Below are 21041 nucleotides of genomic sequence, written 5' to 3' on the forward strand. Positions count from 1 at the left end.
TAAAAGGGGCGGGGCGGGCGCGTCGCCGCCACTACCCGCTGCGGAAGGGAACGGCGAGGAGCGGAGGCCGCCGAGCCCCGTCAGTTCCCTCAGCACCCCCGCCCCCGGCCCGACGCACCCACTGCCCTCACCCCCAGGAGCCGGTGAGCGAGGGGAGCGAGCGAACTCGGGGCGGGAGCGGGGCCCGAGGGCGGCCGACCCCTGAGGGGGGAGCCGGGCAGCCCCTGAGGCGGGGCGGGGCCGGCGCGCGGACAGGTGAGCCTGGCAGGCCCCGCCGCTCTCTCAAGTATGGGGCGGGGAGCCGGGCGAGCCGGCCGCGACCGGCTGGCGGTGCGTGGGCTGCGGAGGAACCTCGGGGCCGAGTCTGGGCGCCGGCCGCTGGAATGTCATTGACTGGGTGGAGGGGGCGGCGAGGCCGCCGAGTCCCTCCCCCCCGCACCCCACCCCGGCCCCGCAAGCCTGACTGCGGCCCCGCCCGGCCCCATCCGGCAGCCGCAGGTGGGGCCGGGGCTGTGTGGCCCCGATCGTTTCGTTTCTCCCATCATTCTCCCGTCAGAATGCTCCCCGCCCGCCCCCGACCACCGCCCCCAGTCCCTTCCCTTGGTGGGGAGCGACTTCTGCAGCTCCTTTTCCCAGCTCTCCGCCAGCAATGCCTACCCAGCCCTGGATGGAGGAAAAGCTGGGAGTAAAGGGCTTTTTGACCTTAATTTCATCCTCTGTGGCGGTTCTTTGGCCTTCTGTGGACGCGGAAGGGTCCAGGACTGGCCATCTCCGTTTCTTTCCTGTAATAAACATATCTTCCTTCCCCAACTGTGATTTGCGTGTAGATAGCAGGAAAATGCGACGCTTGATTTTGTATGAGACCCAAATCAACTTAATAGCTTTAAGAGTTCTCCCCCGCCGCCCTTGCCGAGAGAGTCGAGGACAAGATATTATTTGTATAAAATTCTGCAGCCTTGCCGGTGTTGAATGACAGAGCAGCCTTTTGTTTGAAAGAGGTCCCTGTGAATTTGGTTTAAACGCTTCCCAAAGAAAATTGCTTTGAAAAGTCTCTCTGATGTACTCGGATAGAATGTATTTTAAACAAAGGGCTTGTTAAAGTTAAGGGTTGAATGTGTTTTAATTAAAAGCTTAAATGTCTCAGAAAGCTGGGTTGAGATGGTGCAACACCTTGTCAAATCTCTTTTATATAATAGATCCTAAACTACCTAGGCCCTTTGTTCTGTCTTCCTCTTGGTATTTTAGAAGAACTTATCATGATGGCTGTCATGGAAGAAGAGAAGAGAGAGCATATGAAATATTTTCATAATGGGTTGAGAAATGGCGTCGTCATAGCAATTGGACTTAACTAAAACAGAATGTATCAAAGATGGAAGGGTGGGGGTGTCTGCAGCCAGGAAACAGAAAATCTGAAGAACAGCAGTGGGAACACTCAGCTGTATGAAGCCATGGAGCCAAGGTTCCAGCTCATCAAACTAGTCATGTATTTTCCCTTTTGTTTGCTGCTAATATCAGCTTTTTGAAAGGTCAGATTGAAGTCCAAGTTTTAGAAATACCCTGCTGGAAAGGCCTCTGCAGGAAATTAGCTATAAGCCTTTTTTCAGTAACTGGGCCAGCATTACTCCCAGGGACCCTCAAAGTGTGTTAGCTGTTATCCAGGGACCTAGATGGAGAGCCGAGACTTGCAAGGTGGATTCGCTCTTTGCTGGACAGGTGTGAGGCAGGCCTGCAGTAAACCATCAGCCGGGTAACAGTCTCTGATATGTTTTTGGTCTTTGGCAGAGTGTTTGTAGTAATCTAATAATTAGAGAAACCAGATATGTCACAGGCTCCGAATATGAGCTTGTCAAGCAATCTGATGAGCAGGTTTAGATGGGGAGGGCTGGTTTTTAAGTATATCTTTGGGTTCCCTGGGCTAGAATTTCCTCTGCTCTTCCTTTACCTGCCTTCTTCCCTTTGTGGGGGCTGCCGACTGCAGGTGCTGAGAAGTGGGTGTCAGGAATAGTCCACAGTCCTGGCATTGCTGAACCTGCGCTAAGGACAGTGGGCGCGAGGCCGGTCTTGTAATCTATCCTCCGTGGGCTATGCGAGGACTCCGCTAGTCATGCGCTGGGTCTGTTGCGGTCCATCAGCTGTGGTCAGAGTAGGTAGCAGAATGCAGTGTCCTGATGGCAAATGCTGACTCCAGGAATGCGGGGGAGGCACGCAGAGTGAGCACTTGGGACCAGTGGACCTGAACAGCTGCACTTGTACCTCCCTTCCACCTCTTTTGCATGTTCCTTTCAAAGGGGCTTTGAACAGGAAATAGTGTTTTGTTAAGGAAGTGTCCCAGTAAACTAGGCCCAGGTTAGATCTCTATAGCTTGAGTTCTTTCTCGTTTCTGATGATTTCAAAGAGTTATACTGTTTTATGACTGAATGGAAGGGAATACAGAAATCATCTAGTACTGGCAATCCCAGCTCATTTATCGGGATGTGGGTTGGGCAGGAGGGCATGTCTAGTGTTAAAAAGGATACTCAGTATTATTCAGGATTATTTGAAAAGTGGGGAGACTGAGACCCAGAAGAGGCCAAGGCAGCATCTCTGCTAATACCAGGGAACCTTGGTTCTTTCTCACATTTTAAGTCCCTAGTGGGATTTAGAAACTGTAGAATGAGAAGGGTGCTGGGAGAATATCTGAAATTTGATTTGTACCCGTATTTATGTATCTTTCAGGATCTGTGTTCTTCGTTTTGAAATCACTGTGTTCAGTTTGCCCTTAGAAGCTTGTTATCTTGCTCTCCCTGCTCCCTCTTTAGACACCACATTCTTCCATCATGCTGTCATCGTTTCGTAAACGCAGAGTCCAGGTATTTGAGCAGCATGCAGGAGATGTGTTACTTTTTCAGTTTGGCCTGGCTTGCAGTGAAGACACGTATGTGTCACAGAGGTTGAATGACCCTAAGAGAGGGGGAAAAACCCCTGCCTGCATGACCTTTCTGTTAAGCAGATTGCATAGGGTATGGGCTTTTGTTTTTTTTTCTCTGCTGTTACTTGAACAAAAGTCTTGGTAGATTTATTCTCAAATTTGCAAAGCTTTTTGTTTTTTTACCTTCCTCTTATTAAGGCATGAATATATTAATTTCTTACCATCCTACTGGTGTTTGCATGTAGTGTTTGCTAATTCTTTAAATTTTAATTGATGGCTACTTGGTTCTTAAGAACCAAGGGACTAAACACATTACCTTAGATATTTAGAAAATATAATCTGAAAACATGTCAAAATAGTGTTTTTCAGTGTGACAAATATTGTAAACTTGGGTTTGTTCCCTGTTTCCATTGACTGACTTTTTTTTGGCATTCTTGAAATGGAGCTTGCATTTTCTTGTTTTAAAAAAAGCTAATCATATATGTTTTTATACATGTACAGTATTTGAGTGTTTGCTAAATTGGACCTTTTTCCAAAAGAAAAATGCTTAAAATTAGTGTCTTGATATCCCATAAGCAGAACTCTAAACTCCGCAAATTTCCTGTGATTATGGGTGATAAATCCAAGGCAAGCCCTTTTATAAATCAGGCTGGTTAATTAAACAAGGTTTATAAAAATGGGCACATGATACCTTTTTCCTATTTTGAATCTCAGTAACAATATTTTGCACTTAAATACCTCTCATCTGAATTTTACAGGTTATAAAAGGTAAGTAGCAGCAAGGTAGTGTTTGAGGCATTCAGGAGTAAGTTTTCTTAACCATGTTTCTAGATTTTGATGCAGTGCAGTATGAATGAATCTTTTGCTGCTTTAAGCTGAATCCCTGCTCACCTCTGCAGAATCCTTCTAACAAGTTCAAATGAATTAACCAAGCTGAAGGCTGACATGCAGATCTACAATCCTGATTGGAATGTGGTTTAAGCAAAAATATTTCTGGCTTTCCCATGGTTGAAATTCTTAAGTTATGTATTAGTTACCTCTCTGCTTACCCTCAGGCCTACCACTAAAATCTGTAGCTGAGCTGGTTTTGAGTCAATTCACTTAATCTGAGAATCAATTAGCATCAAATTTTATGGGTGCTGGCACTAATTAATTCTTTGGTGCTTTGCTCTGGGGGAGCTCTTCCACATCCATGGATGTCGTTCTCCTGCTTTGGAAATGTGCTGGCTTTCTAAGCCAGGGAGAAAGGGCATTGTTGGTTCTGCACCTTTGGGGTCTGACTAAGCAACAAACACAAAACCAATGGATGCTTCCTCTGACCTTTTACTCTGGGTGATGTTTATAAATTTTTCTGTAGAGCCAAATGCTCTCCTCATCCTGTTAGTCCCGAAAACCCCTTTGGGCCCCCCCCCCCCCCCCACACACACAAAAAAAAAACCCACCAGTGTATCTGGTGTCCTGCCTGGGGTCTAAATTCATTCTGCAGTGCTCTAAATGCCCCTGTCCTCATGGCAAGCTCAGCTGGCTAAGATGTCGGTAGTCCCCACCCTTTGTTTCCAAATAGTGACTCCTCTGGCCTTGGACACAATTGTATTCTCTTCTGAGGTTCCATAGAGAAGCTCTCCTGACTGGATTTTTCCACTCTTTGAGATCTGCTTGAAGGTGTCCTAAGCTGCTCTTTCACTGCAGGTGCCTGGTGTGCAGGGTTCAAAGTGTTGGACCTTTGGTTTGAAAGTATTTGTCTCTGCAGTCTTTTCCGTTGCTTAACAGTATCCTTCCCTCCCACTCCCTCTCCCCACTTTCCAGAGACAGATCCCTCCCCTCACACCATGGTTTTGTAGCCTCTGTGGATTAGGGTAAGGCTTTACAAAATTCCCTAGATACCAAGGACTGCCTCAAATAGCTGTCTGTGGGTGATCATCAGGAAGACAAAGATAGGAATTAATGGCCAGCTTCTTTCATAGGAATCATTTCCAGTTGATAATATGTATTAAGCTGGTGTTGGTTATGAGAAATCCTTCTCATGCATGGCTTTGGGTTGAACTAGAACTTTCTAGCCAAGATTCACATCTTTAGACACCCACTTTCTTCCCAGAGATCTAGCAGTGTTGTACAAATGCTGACAAGTCCTTTTTATTTATTACAATAGAGGACATAGTTGTAATTCCTGTGTTATCCCCGGTGCTCAATTCACATTACTTGCTGAATGATGCAGCTAACACTCTTGCTGCATTGCAGCATTTTAAAATAGCCGGTCTTCTCTAATAATTAGTTGCCAAAATCTGACCTTTTTTCTTTCAGTTACCTTAAATGGGAAGCTGTCCTTACATAGAGAATACATCCAGTCATTCATTTCCCCTTCTTCATTCTCCACAAACATAGGCCTGATTGACAAAATCAGAGTCCTTCTGGTGCTTTGAGATAAGCAGTCTCAGAGAGACAGTTGATCACTGTCCTGGAATTTGGCTCCTTTGCGGTTTTTAGGCAGTTAGTGGAGTCTGTAGATAGGTCTGTATGATTGGAGATTGGTTTGTGTGTGTGTGTGTGTTTTAATGACACATTTCCCAAAGTTTTCCTTTCTAGCTCTCAAAAGGTGTTAATCCCATTAAGGCTGGGAACAGCTCAGAGCTTTCTCTGTGGAGTCATCTTATCAGTCAGCTGCGAATTTTTGGCTGGGGGCGGAGTCCTTGCAGTGTGTGCAGCACCCTGGCGGAGGGCAGAAAATTCCACCAACTCAGTTTTGGGCCGGAGGTCGTAGTGCCTTTGAGTGGCAATAGTTTGTTATCGATACGAAATTTGTTATGGTGTTCAATGTAGTCTGTGGAAATGACCCTCTTAGGAGCCAAAGAAACTGGAACTTGTATAGGCACAGCTCCCTGTCAGGCGAAGGGGTAGCAGGAGCTGCCGCAAACCTGTCTCTGGTGTCTGGTGTGATTACAGCAGAGGGTGAGCGCGGCTGGCTTGCAGATGCCCGGCTCCCCAGAGACTTGGCAGAGCTCCCACCTCCTGACGTCAGCTGATCTACTGCAGGAAAGAAAAGTCCATTATTGCCTGCCCGGAGCACTTGGTATAGAATTGACTCGTTCTACTTCACTGGGGTGACAAAGAGGGCCTTTTAGGTTGGTTAATTTCAGCAGGGCCTCACTGGACTGTCTCCCTGGATTGGTAGGGTCAGATGGGCAAGTGGAACCCACCCAGGGGGGCTTGCTCAGGGGGGCCCTTTGCAGTACTATGTTGGACATTCTTTTATTCATTGTAAAGGGCTGCTTCCAAATGTGATCAGAGATTTCCATGACAGCTAAAGGAAGTGCCGTGAATCCTGTGATAAGGGGTGGCAGGACAAACACCATAGATGTTGATTCAAAGACTGGGACATCTTGCAGGAATGCACACACAGTGGAGCTGTTGTCGCATGCATAACTACCTGTACATTCCTTGGAAATTTTATAAGCAAGCAAAGTAGACACACAGTTTCCTACTGTTTGTCCATCTTAACTGTTTCTGGAGAGATGAGAACAAAGGAAGTATATAAATTATTCTTAACCCTAATTGTTTACTGACTTTAAGAAGACTCAATCTTGAGACTTTGCTGGCAGTCCAGTGGTTAAGATTTCATGTTCCAGTACAGGGGGTGCAGGTTTAATTCTGGGTCAGGGAGCTAGGATCCCACATACCTCGTGGCCAAAAAAAACAAAGCATAAAACAGAAGCAGTTTTGTAACAAATTCAGTAAAGACATTAAAACTGGTCCACGTTTTTAAAAAAAAAAAAAAAAACTTTTAAAAAAAGGACTCAATCTCAAAAAAAGTAATTTTGGTTTTTCATAAAATAATTCATATATCATCCTTCCTTTTTCCTCCCCTCAGGTGGGGATGGAAAAGATCAGCGGTAGTAAAAGGAATAAAAAAGTAAAAGCATCAGCTCTGATCACGTTAGAATACCTATTTCTAGCATGCTGTTCGGGGAACCAGAGCATCCTGGGTCACCCTAGCTCCACCACTTGCTTATTAGATGACCTTCTTTCTCTTGATCACTTAATAATGAAGTGACAGCAACTTCTTTATTTCCAAGTTCAGAGTGTATTTGACTCTCTAAATAGGTGCCAAGTTCTGTGGTCAGAGAGTAAGATAAGGTCTTTTTTTAAATAGTTCCTTCGGTTCAGTTCAGTTGCTCTGTCGTATCCGACTCTTTGCGACCCCATGAATCGCAGCACGCCAGGCCTCCCTGTCCATCACCAACTCCCAGAGCTTACTCAAACTCATGTCCATTGAGTCGGTGATGCCATCCAGCCATCTCATCCTCTGTCGTTCCCTTCTCCTCCTGCCCCCAATCCCTCCCAGCATCAGGATCTTTTCCAGTGAGTCAGCTCTTCGCATGAGGTGGCCAGAGGATTGGAGTTTCAGCTTCAGCATCAGTCCTTCCAATGAACACCCAGGACTGATCTCCTTTAGGATGGACTGGTTGGATCTCCTTGCAGTCCAAGGGACTCTCAAGAGTCTCCTCCAACTCACTGCCCTTATGGCAGAAAGTGAAGAGGAACTAAAAAGCCTCTTGATGTAGTGAAAGAGGAGAGTGAAAAAGTTGGCTTAAAGCTCAACATTCAGAAAGCTAAGATCATGGCATCTGGTCCCATCACTTCATGGGAAATAGATGGGGAAACAGTGGAAACAGTGTCGGACTTTATTTTTTGTGGCTCCAAAAAAATAGTTCCTTAGGAACTCTAATTTCCCCAGTTCTTGTGGTTAGTCGCTCAGTCATGTCCGACTCTTTGTGACCCCGTGGGCTGCAGCCCATGGGGATTCTCCAGGCAAGAATGCTGGAGTGGGTTGCCATGCCCTCCTCCGAGGGATCTTCCCAACCCAGGGATCGAACCCAGGTCTCCGGCACTGCAGGCGTCTTCTTTACCATCTGAGCCACCAGGGAATTCCCTAGAGAACTTACCAAAACACAAGGGGAGAACAGTAATCACATGGCAGAATGGGACGTGGTGATGCTCTAAGAGGGGGAGAGAGAGAGTGAGGGTGTCTGCTTCAGGACTGCAGAGAGGACAAGGCAGCTGCCTGAGGCTTGGAGGGGTTGAAAGGTATTAGATGATCCGGTTGGGAGTGGGGGAGGAGAGAACACTTGAGAGGGAACTTTCTGGTCAGGGAAGTGGGCCCTCCCAGGGTTGATGAGGGAGTCTGAAGCAAAAGATTTGCCTGAAGCAGAAAACACAGGTGAATGAGTGAAGTGTTTACATTCTAGTAATGTGGCGGACACGACAGTGATTCTTGTCAAGATCCTTGTGGGAAGTCAGCCTTCTCCCAAAGAAGATGATCTAGGGCTGCAGCGTGAGCCAGAACCACCTTGTTCTGAACAGATGTTTAGTTTGCCCAGATCACCCTGTTTTTGGTTTGAAGGACTCTTGCTTGAAGCCTGTTTTCTGAATAGAAACTATTGTTTCAGACACGGGCTATCTATTCATGATACAGAACTGTGCCTTAAAAAAAATTTTTTTTTAATTAAACTTTATTTTGTATTGAGGTATAGCCAGTTAACAATGTAGTGATAGTTTCAGGTGAACAATGAAGGGACTCAGCCATACACGTGTCCATTCTCCCCCAAACCCCCCTCCCATCCAGGCTGCCACATTACATTGAGCAGGGTTCCCTTACCATACAGCAGGTCTTTGTTGGTTATCCATTTTAAGTATAGCACAGTGTACACATCCATCCCAAACTCCCTAACTCTCCCTTCCCCTAGCCCCTCCCACCAACAACCAGATGCTCAAAACTGTGCCTTCTCGAACCAGATTTCCTAAGATCCCACCCTGCCAAGGTGAAGAGTGCAGCCATCCTGGGTGTGGGCCACCCAAGCTCAGTAATTCAGGTCTGGTCATTAGGTTGACACCCCATGGTGTAGCTTCAGTCAGCACGTTCTAGCAGTTCATTGAGTCACAGAATCTAGCTGTTAACCTGGACAATATGGAAAAAGAAACTCAAGTGGACTATTGAGCTCTCTCTCTACCTTCACCAGTGAACTCGGGGCTGCCACTCTAGGGGAACTCAGCAAACATTTGTTAGTGACCTCTGTCTGCTAGGAATCAGGACACAACAGATACTATGTTGCTTAGTCTTAATTATACCGTGGGAAGTATGTGCAAGTGCCATGTAAATCTACAGAGAAGTGTGATTAAATCCGAGAAGGAGGGAGGGAAGAAGTGTCAGTGCAGCTTCCTAAGGAGGCAAGATCCTGCAGTTCCTCATTTCAGCTCAACTGACTTGAAGGGGAGTTATCTGGACAGAGGGAAGACATTCTGTCAAAGGAAGCCTGAGCAACCAGCCTGGAGTCTTTAGAGAGGATCATATGTTTGTTTGGGAGGAGAGTATTTCTCTGTGCCAAGAGGGAAGGTGGGGGGCATGGGTGAGACCTGCCAGTCAGGTGTGTTGGGCCAGGTTGGAAGGTCCAGCTAAAGTTTAAGATGGGTTCTTTTCTCTCTGAGACAGAGCCAGGAAAGGTTTCAAAATGTGGGAATGATGTGGCAAAGAATCTGTTTCTCTTCACAGACAAATAAATAAATAAATTGGACTTTGTGGCAGGAAAATAACAACAACTGGTTGCTCTGTGGAGAGGAACTTGGACGAATGGTGGATGATAGGGCTGAAGTGCTGTTGTGTTCTTTTCCCTCAGAAGACAGGTCTGCTCACAAAAAGATAGTCCTCAGAGTTGGCTGGGTGTATGCCCGTGCTTTTCTCGAAACCTCTTGAAGCTGCTTTAATCTCTCAAGAGCTGGAAACTGCCCGGAGCTCAACAGTGCTGTTTAGCTCCCAGTTGATGGGGGCAGGGAGTGGAAGCACACAGGGGCCTCCATACCTAATCCTTGACCCGCTGATCCTTTCCTGTTGGCTGGGCGAGACGAACAGGATCACGGGAAGAGCTGTCAAATGTTTCTCAGGCAGCACAATTTTTCTGTCTTGTAGAAATTATGCAAAAACAACAGGAGAGACCGTAAAGCTTATCTTTTTTTTTTAAAACACCAAGTCACAGACTCTTCCCTGTCGAATATAAAGTTAGAAGGGTCTTGGGACCATCTCACTATCACCTGGCATTTTTAGTCATCTAGGAAATTGGTCTCAGGGCGGGAAGGCTGCTCAGATGAGGTTATGTGTTGCCAGCATACTTGCTCATTGTTGTTGGTCTGCACCTGTTTCCTTCTGGGCGTCCTTCTTTGGTTAGAGAATAAAATGGCTTATTCCTGAGATGAGCAGGTACTGTTTTCTGCCACAAATAGGTCAGGTTTTCTTTTTGACATTAAAGTTTGGTGAAACTCTGGAAATCCGAGTTTAAAATTGACGTGGATTGAGTGTTGTGGGGAAGTACCACCTACTCAGTTGGCCTGAGTTTGTGGTTAACTGGAGCAGGTAAGAGTCAGGTAGGACAAATTTTTCACCTTACCTTTTTTGTTGTTGTTTTTAATATTAATATACTGTGATTTTTAATTTTGTGCACTCAGAGGAAGTAAAGCCCATTTGTTGCCCAGGCTCTTGGCACCCCTATGAAGACTTATAGGATTGACTTTTTTTTTGCGGTAACTGAGAAATCCACACTTCAGGTAAATTCTACTGGTTTTTGATGTTAAAGACTCAGTTACTTAATTTTTTTAAGGGGACTTATTGTTTTATTTTTTAACACCAAAAAAAGGCTGTTACTTTATAATCATTTCCCTTTTCTGCATTGAGTAACAGGCTGAGATGGAGAAAGATGGAAAAGCTGAGTTAAGAGTAAATGTTCTCTAATCTCCACATCATGAAATACACAGGCCAGATGAAAGGACTGTTGAGTGAATTTCTCAGTAATTCTTTGAGCTCCAAAGTCGGTGTTTCCTTTGAATTCTCAAAACTCTGTAGAATTGACAGCACAGATCGTAGTTCTCTCCTTCACATCTCTCGCCTGGTCTCCTTGCAGTACTGGTGAGGTGTCCTCTGAGGGGCCCACGTAGGCAGCTGTTCTTTACAAAGCATGGAGTCTGGGCTTCACTGAGCCCAGAGAAGGGATGGCCTTCAGTTCATTTATCTGCTCAGGCTCTCGGAATTCTTTATTTCCTTCCAAGAGGCTAATTCCATTAAATCTCCATTCAGTCTATTTTGGTGTCTTGCACTTACCTCAGGGCTTGCTGCCTTTTCAGAAAATGGACCCAAGCGGGGTCAAAGTGCTGGAGACAGCCGAGGACATCCAGGAGAGGCGGCAGCAGGTCCTGGATAGATACCACCGCTTCAAGGAGCTCTCGACCCTGAGGCGCCAGAAGCTTGAAGACTCCTACCGATTCCAGTTTTTCCAAAGAGATGCTGAGGAGCTGGAGAAATGGATTCAGGAGAAGCTTCAGATTGCATCGGATGAGAATTATAAAGACCCAACCAACCTGCAGGTGCGTCTGAGATGTGAGCTCAAATCATTGCTCAAAATTTGTACAAAGATAGGTACTGAGTTATGACCTTGAGAGATTAAGTGGCAGGGAGAATGTAGGCCAGACATCAGGAAGGACTGACTCATGATTCTGAAAAGCCCTTAGTAATTGTATCAGCGAGCATGAATGTGGAATCCTGCAGGTTCTAATTTCTCTTGTGGGGCTGCTTTGAGCTGATGGTTCTCAGTCCACTGCTTGACAACCATTGGTGATCCTTCAGTTTTTCAGGAAAGATGGTTGATCTTTTGGAGTATGTGTTTTTGAGACAGGTATGCTAACTCAGAGTGGTGTTGCTGGTGAAAATTTATGAAACTTTTTTAAAAAAAGACAAAGCCTTTCTTCTTGTTGATTTTGGTGAGAGAGTTCTTTTTAATAAGTGGCGCAGTGGTTGTGCCCATGGTTCTTTTATTATGCCAGAGTCATCTGAGAAGAGAAAATGATGAACGCTGGTGTAGGGGAAGGCCCTGCCCAGCTCTGCAGGTGATTAAACAGAGGTACTGAGAAATGGAATGTATCAAATCAAGTCAATCAAAGAGTATGGCTTCTAAAGCTAAAAAAAAAAAAAAGTGTCATGTAATGAATGAATGTGAGTAGGTTAGTCAAGGATAAACACTGCATGCCAAGAAAAAGCTCTCAGTATGGTTCTGTACTTCTGAGAGGGATCAGATGTCCATAAAGGCTAGTTTCCTGACAGAGAAGCAAATGAGGGTATTCTGTAGCATCTTGCTATCTGCCAAGTTGTGGTCAGCAGTGGCCAGGCTTCAGGGAGCAGGTGTAGATGCAGGCGGAGCTTTTGAGTAATTGAGGATGGTAGGGGGATGGGTGGGATGCTGAGTGAGGGTCCATAGTTAGAGGAAGTGGGATGCAGGAGGGGAGGAATAATAGGGGCTGTGGGGGGTGGAGAGCAGAATGACGCATGCTGAGGGGCAAGTATGGCTCACTTCACGATCCACCGGCAGGGCAAGCTGCAGAAGCATCAAGCCTTTGAAGCTGAGGTGCAGGCCAACTCAGGTGCCATCGTGAAGCTGGATGAGACTGGTAACCTGATGATCTCGGAAGGGCACTTCGCGTCCGAAACCATCCGGGTGAGTTGAGGCTCTGCTGGCGTGATGGCCTGCCTCTCTCTGGTTGGTGGATGGGTGTGGTTTAATGCTTACCTGTAGTATTTGGGTTCCTGGGGAGATAAGATTTTCCTAGTTTCTTAAAGGAATTTGTGAAGTATCCTAATGGAGCTCCCCAGATCCTGCTTTTGTAATACAAAGACTCCATCCATATGCCTGTAAACAAGCATGCATGTACTCGGTGAGGAAGGTAATGTTCTCCTTACAGAAGTAACAAGGATGCAGTTAGACTGTAAAGAAGAGTGATGACTGGATAGAAGAACATATTGGTGAATTTAGGGATTAGGACACAAAGATGAGTAGGATCAATCACAGACACCATCAGGTTCTGTGTCGGGAAGCTTGCTCTCTGGATCTTGGTGCCTTGCCCCAGGAGGGTTTACTGAGGTCTGGTCTGCAAGCTTGTTAAAGGTCCGGCTGTGAGGAATGACCTCACAGTGTGGTACCTGTTGGTCGGTGACCATGGCTGTGTAACTGACTATGAATCAGGAGTCCTCAGACTCTTTGTCTGACTTGTTTGGGTGCCATTCATTGGGTTTGGGCCCATAATTGGTTTTTCTCTGTTTTGTTTTGACATTTCTAATACCGAGGTATGAAGGGAAAACAAGACTCTTTAGGGTGAGGTGTGCAGGCTTAGTTTCTCATGACTAGATGCTCTCTTCTGTTTGATTTCTTCTCTCTCTTTGATTTCTTTCTTATCTACGTGTTTTGTTCTTTATCATCCAAAGTCTCATTCCATTGAAGGACCAGCCTTTTTAGTCCTTGACATGTCGAGGCAGTCCCAAAGACTGAGATGGAAGCTACATTCTTAAGCCCCAGCTAGAAATGTTCCTTCCTCCGAAGTTCCCTGAGTGAGATCCACGGTGGAACATCCACAGGGACGTCATTCCCTTAGGATCTCGTCTAGTGGTTTTCAGCAGTAAATACTTGTTGTGTCTCTTTTGTTCTCATGTACTCTGCAGTCTCATATTGAAGACCTGCAGTTAGCCTTATATTGTTAATAATAAACTGTTAACTCGGAATGATTGTGAATAGGAAGTAAAAGTAAATTCTAAATGCTATATGACCAATCATTTAATTACTACATTCAACCCATTTGGGCAGTGTAATACATGTCTCTGCAATTAAATACAAAGACATAGGATTTCCCTAGTGGTCCAGTGGTCAAGACTGCTCTTTCACTGCAGGGGGCCACGGGTTCAATCCTTGGTTGGGGAACTAAGGTCCTGCATGCCACATGGCACAGCCAAAAATACTAGAGATATATCTGCCCATTTCCCCACTCTTGTGTATAGTCTTACTGTAAATACAATCAGCCAGAGTGAATGGGGCTGCTCTGGGCTAGTTTAACCAGGTTACAGACAGGGAACGTGAGATACAGATCACGTGTTTGGCTTTAGTAATCAGTCTGGGGGCAGGAGACCCAAAGCTCCCTTCAGTCCCCTCTTCCCTCTTAAGAGATCTTATTAAAGCAGCATTAGAAAGCACTAGCTACTCTTTGTTGAGAAGCCGTGAGTAGCCATTTAGGTGCAAACACTTCACCAGGATTTTTATGTCTGTTATCTCTAATCTTCATGGGAAGCTTGCAAGGGACCTGTAGCCTGGAAGGGTGGGAACAGAGGCTTAGAAGTCTGAGTGACTTGCCGAGGTTTCCACAGCCAGTAGGTGACAGAACTGGTGTTTCAGTCTACTCCTTTCTTTCTCCAGTCACAGTTACTCGCTTTATTTTCCTAGCCCATGTTTCACTCCTACCTGCTTTCCTTAATTTCTCCTGACTGCCCCTCAGAGCTGCCGCTGCTTGCTCAGGCCTCTGTTGAGAAACCCACCTGAGTCAGCCAGGAATTCCGCTCTACCCTGCCAGCTGTCCGCGCATTTCACCAACGCACTTGCCGCCCTGCCCACTCCCGCTCTCACACGCCAGTAAGCTTCTGAAACTGGCCTCTTGTCAAACCTGCAGTGTTGACATGATGAGACACGCGGCAGTGGGAAAGCTGCTCAGTCCTGAAACAGGCCTGGCCCCGGTTCTTCCTGGAGGATGTGGTAGTGAGAGATGTGAGGGACTGGCAGCTGACTGGTAGGGAAGGATTTTCTGGAGCCTTCTATGGCCCCATTTTAATTTGAGCGAAGTGAGGATTTCCTGGGTGGTCCAGTGATTAAGACTTCACGCTTCCACTGCCAAGGGCACGGGTTCAGTTCCTGGTTGGGGAACTAAGATCCCACATGCCGTGCAGTGAGGCCAAGAAGTTAATGAAGAAATTTTTTTGTTTTTTCCCTGAGCAAAAGGTTCTCATAGAATCCCTATGTTCATGCTCCCAGATCACATGGTCATTCCACTTGGTAATTGGTCTGGCCCGGTAACTCAGTAGCCTAGTTTGGGCAGACAGTATTAACACAGAAGATGGTGGGTGGTGTGTGAAGGACCATGTCCTAGATAACCTGTCTGTCACCGGTTTAGACTTTCACACCATACCGGACGGCATGGCGCCCCATAGTGACCGCCACCCACATTGGCTCCCACATCCGAGTAGGTGGATATGGACTTGCCGTTGGTTGCCTTTCCCCTGCTTGCCTGGGAATGCCTGTCACTTCCTTTGCAGTGGTGGACTCCAGTTTAACCATCTGCGATGAAAGTGATTGTTGTGGTGGAAGTTGAATTGTGTGAGCATTTATTTTCCTCCCACTGTTTTCTCCTTTCAAATGAACCACCCGTACTTGTTTCTAAGAGAATCCACCCACGTTGACTCGCCTGTGGCTTTTACCCTTTCAGTTGGTGGGGAGTGGCGTCTCAACGATGGGTGGACCCCGGGCTTCTCTCCTGGCGGGGTGTGTGTGTGTGTGTGTGTGTGTCACTCGTTTCTGTCTGTGTGACCCAGAAACTCCCAGTATCTTGGGTAGGCATAATCAACACCCTGAGATTGGGTTAGAATGCCAGAACACATCACCTAAGCATGAATTGATGATAATCGCCCCAGTTCCTGACTAGTCCTTACTAGGGCTGTGCTATAAGAACCCAAGATACTGGGAAGGGACTATTTGGACCTGTGGCTGTCACCCTTTCTTGGGATGAACTGTGCACCACATGCTGTATCTTTTCACAGAAGCACCAAAACAACTTAGGCCATGAATCCTCTTTGAGAATTGACTGTGTTTCAGGGTGCCAACTTTTTTTCCGTTGCACTAAGGTTTTCCTCTTCACTTGTGCGTCGTAATTATTTCTTGACACATATGATGCCTCTAGGACCTCTTGATCTTTCCTCGTTACCCCCGTGAATCAGGACACGCCCTTCAGTGATTCCTGCTGCTGTTCCTCGGTGACACCTCATCTTTCCCTCCCCGAGTCTTCTGACCTGGAAATCCCACCTTTATAGTTTAACAATAAGAACTAAAAGCATTACCTAAAAACTTACTGATAATGTGTTAATAATAATTGGTAATTATAAGATAATAGCAAGTTCTTTGGAGTAAACTAGAATACACATACTTACAAAAGGTCAGTTGTTTGGTAGGTCAACTTTAAGACCTACCAGAACACTGTGAAGTATATGTGTTTACATACAGTTCAGTTTACTGTTTCCCTTCAGTGTAGGCATTATCTTGAAAAAGACTTGTTCAGAGCTCTGGGATGTGCCTAGCTGGTTGGAGCTCTGTGGAGGAGCCAGGTCCCCCAGATGTGGCTCTCATCTGGGGGGTGTCGGGCTCTTTAACCTCCAGACTCGTCTGATGGAGCTGCACCGCCAGTGGGAATTGCTTCTGGAGAAGATGCGGGAGAAAGGCATCAAGCTGCTGCAGGCCCAGAAGCTGGTGCAGTACCTACGGGAGTGTGAGGACGTGATGGACTGGATCAACGACAAGGTGTGTTTGAGCAGGAGGGAAGTGCCATGACCCTGACCTCCTAACTAGGAGAGGAACACACAGTAAACTGCGTGTCCCCTGAAGCGGCTGCAGCCCCTCTGGCATCCATTTCATGATAGGTTTTGGGAGCCACTGTGCCCGAGTGTGTCTTGGTGACTCTGGCTTTGCTGTGGTCCCCAAACAGGAAGCCATTGTGACGTCTGAGGAGCTGGGCCAGGACCTGGAGCACGTGGAGGTGTTACAGAAGAAATTTGAAGAGTTTCAGACAGACATGGCTGCCCACGAAGAGAGAGTCAATGAAGTGAACCAGTTCGCTGCCAAGCTGATTCAGGTAAATGGGAAAGTGCTGTGTGTTCTCATAGCAGCATTATGTTAACTGCCTTTGCATTAACATTAATGTGATACAACTTCATTAATTTTTCCAGGAACTTTTGATCAGGTGCCTGATTTCTGGTGAACAGGTTTTGATAAAGCATTTCTGAGTCCTGTTTAGATCTCAGTAAGGCAGCAGTACTGCTCACTCCTAAATTAGAAAATGCTTTTCAACTTGTGGCTGTGGGCAGGAAGGGCAGAGTTCATTTGATCTCTTTCCTCCGCCCACTTTCAGGTAGGACTTGGTGAAGCTTTTATGGGCTGTTGAAGTTGGGCGTCAGGGTTTCTCAGACTAGGGTGTGGTGGCGAAAGCTGCAGAGGGTTGGCAGGCGTCCACCGCCACCTCAATGCTCTTCTTGAGTCAGAGCTTCCCTGGACTCCTGGGCCCTGGGGAGCCCTGTAATGAAACAAGGCTCTCCCCTGGGAGCTCTGCAGCCAGAGGGGAGTGGGACTGCCCGTCGCTGCTGCTTTATCTTTGCCCACCCTGCAGGGCTCTGGAGAGGTCCAGTACAGTGACTGCAGGAGTTTTTGCTTTAGGGAAAACTTGCTTTGGGGGGGTGGGGGTGCAAACTTTAAACCTGTAAATCCTTCGGGGTTGGCACTTGTTTCCTCTTGGCTCAGTGATGAAAGGAGAACCAGCATTTCTCAGACATAACCTCGCCTTCCACATGACAGGCAAGCTGCCCCCTCAGGATCCTGGGCCATCCCCAGGTCGTGCCGAGGAGAACAGGCGGGCCGAGCCCCAGATCCCACAGGGGCTCCCACAGCCCAGGAGTGCTTCACCTTATCACTTTACCTGTTAATTTATTTAAACAAGACAAAATGTGGTTAGTGAGGAAGGTGACTTTGAAAGGAGTGTCTCTAGTCTGGAGACTTTGAAAGCAGTGTCTCCAGTGTGGAGTCAGGAACAGATCTGGAAGCCATGTTTCTGGGCTAGCGTGCTTCTCGGTAGCCTCATGACGCCAGACACCCTGAACTTGGAGCAGATGGGCAAGCAGTCGTTCATGAGGCGCCTACACAGGTGCTGCTGCAGGGTGTCAGCGCAGGGGCTGCTACAGATGTCCAGAACCACTCTGGAGACACACCACATGACTCCTGGGCTCAGACAAGGGCTCTCCCCTTTTTATAGAACAAGAAATGAAGCTTCCGTGGAAGGAGCTTCCCTACATTCCACACAAAAAGCCAGTAATTCTTCAGAACAGTCAGGTTTGCTGAGGCAGACACGTCAGGGAGCCCAGGCCAGGTGAGCAGTGACGGGGCCGCCGGTGCGGGTCTGAGTGTTGTGTCTGTCCTTTCTGGCCCAGGAGCAGCACCCTGAGGAGGAGCTGATCAAGACGAAGCAGGACGAGGTGAACGCGGCCTGGCAGCGGCTGAAGGGCCTGGCCCTCCAGCGGCAGGGGAAGCTGTTCGGGGCAGCTGAGGTCCAGCGCTTTAACAGGTACCAAGCCGAGGGGGCTTGCGGGAATGGGATTTCCCAACTGGGTGTGGTGAGGCCCATGGGGAGTCGAAGAAGGTGTCGGGCCGCCTGGGTCTCTGCCCTGTGTGGTGCCCCAGTCCCGGATGGATGACACAGCTGCAGACTAACAGGTACCTCTGTGTTGGAGGGATGTGGATGAGACCATCAGCTGGATTAAGGAGAAGGAACAGCTAATGGCCTCTGATGACTTTGGCCGGGACCTGGCCAGCGTCCAGGCTCTGCTGCGGAAACATGAGGGTTTGGAGAGAGATCTTGCTGCCTTGGAGGACAAGGTGGGTTTGGAAGGCAGCTGATTCTGTGAGTGAGTTACTCGCCAGGGCTGGGAGAGCAGCCCTGACAAACTTGTGTCTCCAGGTCAAAGCCCTGTGTGCTGAGGCCGACCGCCTGCAGCAGTCCCACCCTCTGAGCGCCACCCAGATCCAGGTGAAGCGAGAGGAGCTGATCACCAACTGGGAGCAGATCCGCACCCTGGCCGCAGAGAGACACGCGCGTCTCAACGATTCCTACAGGTAGACGCACTCCTCCAGGGCTCCGCAGCCTGTACCGTGAAGCTTTTGTTTTAGAGTTGGAGAGGTCAGAATTGATGGTTGGTTCTCTGTAACAAGCAGAACTTATTATAGCTTTGGTATAGCTTCATAGCTTTCCTCTAGTAAGAAGATGCAGAAGACTTTTTCTTACTATATTTGTTATATATTTCCTTGTTGTATATTAATGTATTCCTGTATTATATTTAGAGACTTGACAACTTTGTAGTGTTTGCATGTACACGCACAGTATTGATAACTTTATAAATGTCTTTTTTCTAGCCTAGATCACTTTGTTAGAGCCAATATAAATGGAAATACCTATTAGCAATAAGCATTTAGCAATCTGAGCATCATGTAAAATATTCTGTTAAAATTGAGTAAATCAGGGATTGAAAGGGAAAGAGTATTTCTTACTAGTAACTAGGAGTTGAACTTGGGGACAAGGAAGTTGAACATAAGAGACAAGCTCAGGGAATTACAGTGATGGACAGAGCCTAAATTTTGAAGGATTGATTTCAGTCTTGTTTTACTGGTCTAGATTGGAAGAGTCCTCCCTTTCCCAGGGCTAGAGTTTGTATGGCTCATTAGACTCTTGAGGATATAGAATTCGGAGCTCTGGGGCGGCATCTTCTACCCGAGGCCTCCCCTGGAGACCTCTGCTTGTGGACTTTTGGTCTTCCAGGCTTCAGCGTTTCCTTGCCGACTTCCGAGACCTCACCAGCTGGGTCACTGAGATGAAAGCCCTCATCAATGCAGATGAACTTGCCAACGATGTGGCCGGAGCCGAAGCCCTGCTGGATAGGCATCAGGAGCACAAGGTAGGGTTTCCAGGATCTTCCAGAAGTAAAGCCATGAGCTTATAGTGCATGGCTGTTGCTCTGTCACTTCCAGCCCAGAGTGGCTGAAACCTTGCTCACAGGTAGCTCTCACCATGGGGATTGGGGCTGGTTTTGCCTTTGAAGTCTTGCTTTTTCTGCTTCTAATAGATGGTTACTCTCCTGATATGTAACTCATTTAACCATGATTCATAAAAGCAAAGGGCCAAGCTCTAGCAGGGTGGAGATGCTGCTGTTTTGCATATGTATCCTGTGCCATCTTAAAAAAATCTTTAAATGCTGAACTTCATGGTTGGTTTGAGTAAATCTAAACTTCATAATCTGCTCTTTCTCCAAAAGTATGTCCATGGGAAATTAGTTTTATGAGATCTTAACAGGCTTTATACTTTAAGAAAAGGGTTTTCTGTGGCTAAGTAATTTTGGAAAACACTGTTAAGGTTTAAAAAATTATTACTATAAATCTTCTGAGGTGCTGGAAATAAAAAATATGCAAAAGTCAGACAGCCCCCTCTGGACTAGCAACAGTTAAAAGCGTAATTTTTAAAGATACTAATTATCGCATGAGAAAATATAAAGTACTTGGGAATCTAACAGAAGTTGTTTAAGACATCAGTGGAGAAAACTGTACGGTTTTGAGGAAAGGGGAGAAACAGAATAAAGGGATGGGCATGGATAGAATGATTGCTTGTAAAGGTACAAATTCTCCCCAAGATGTATATGTTCATTGCAGTTCCAGGCAGAAGCCCAGAGGCCTTTGTTTCTGAAATGAAACATGCTGATTTTGAAATAAATTTGGAAGGTATTTCCATGGTGGTCCAGTGGCTAAGATAACGCACTCCCAATGCAGGGGGCCTGTGTTCAATCCCTGGTCAGGGAACTAGATCTTTCATGCCACAGCTAAGAGTACACATGCCACAACTAAGACCTGGTAGAGCCACATAAATAAATAAATGTGAAAGTAATTTAATTTGGGGAAAAAACCAGCTGAGACAATTATGAAGAACAGGGGAGGGACTTTTCCTACCAGGTATTATAAAATCATAAGTTTATCTGGCACAAGAAGACCCAAAATAGACCAACGGAACAGATAATGGAGAGCTCGGGCCCTGTAGATATGTGGACACTTGATGGTTTGACAGATGGCATGGAAAGCCAGTAGGAAGCAGACTTCTTAGTAAGTGATGCTGTCCAGTTTGGTGACCTGGGCTGATAACTAGCAAACCTGGCATCATCTTTGGTTTGTTCCTCATTCTAGATGTGATATTCCTGATTTGAATGGTTATACAGAATTCAACAACTTACTGTTTGTTACAAAGTGCTGGACATAAATTGTCCTTTTTTTTTTCCCCATTAGGGTGAAATTGACGCTCATGAAGATAGCTTTAAATCTGCAGATGAGTCTGGACAGGCCCTGCTTGCAGCTGGTCACTATGCCTCAGATGAAGTGAGGGAGAAGGTACAAGAGGAGAAAGGGTCTTTTACTAAAAGTCTCTGGAAGCTGTTATC

At 46.6% G+C, this 21041-nt stretch overlaps 1 protein-coding gene across 10 annotated transcripts in view; it reads left to right on the top strand.

Moving 5' to 3' along the window:
- The first annotated feature begins 18 nt into the window (after positions 1-18).
- SPTAN1 (spectrin alpha, non-erythrocytic 1) overlaps positions 19-21041 on the top strand; it is a 60588-nt gene continuing 39565 nt past the window's right edge. For 9 of the 10 annotated variants that reach the window (XM_070453976.1, XM_070454002.1, XM_020874885.2 and 6 more), the window contains exons 1-11: positions 19-143; positions 2716-2849; positions 11072-11311; positions 12310-12435; positions 16183-16323; positions 16508-16654; positions 18000-18133; positions 18300-18444; positions 18527-18681; positions 19382-19517; positions 20890-20991. In XM_070453976.1, coding sequence (XP_070310077.1) covers positions 2817-2849; positions 11072-11311; positions 12310-12435; positions 16183-16323; positions 16508-16654; positions 18000-18133; positions 18300-18444; positions 18527-18681; positions 19382-19517; positions 20890-20991 — 1359 coding nt within the window. In that variant the 5' untranslated portion in view covers positions 19-143; positions 2716-2816. The remainder of the gene's footprint in view (positions 144-2715; positions 2850-11071; positions 11312-12309; positions 12436-16182; positions 16324-16507; positions 16655-17999; positions 18134-18299; positions 18445-18526; positions 18682-19381; positions 19518-20889; positions 20992-21041) is intronic. The other variant, XM_070453983.1, reaches the window with a different exon arrangement.

This window comes from Odocoileus virginianus, chromosome 2, assembly GCF_023699985.2.
Source record: "Odocoileus virginianus isolate 20LAN1187 ecotype Illinois chromosome 2, Ovbor_1.2, whole genome shotgun sequence".
Taxonomy (NCBI): Eukaryota; Metazoa; Chordata; class Mammalia; order Artiodactyla; family Cervidae; genus Odocoileus; species Odocoileus virginianus.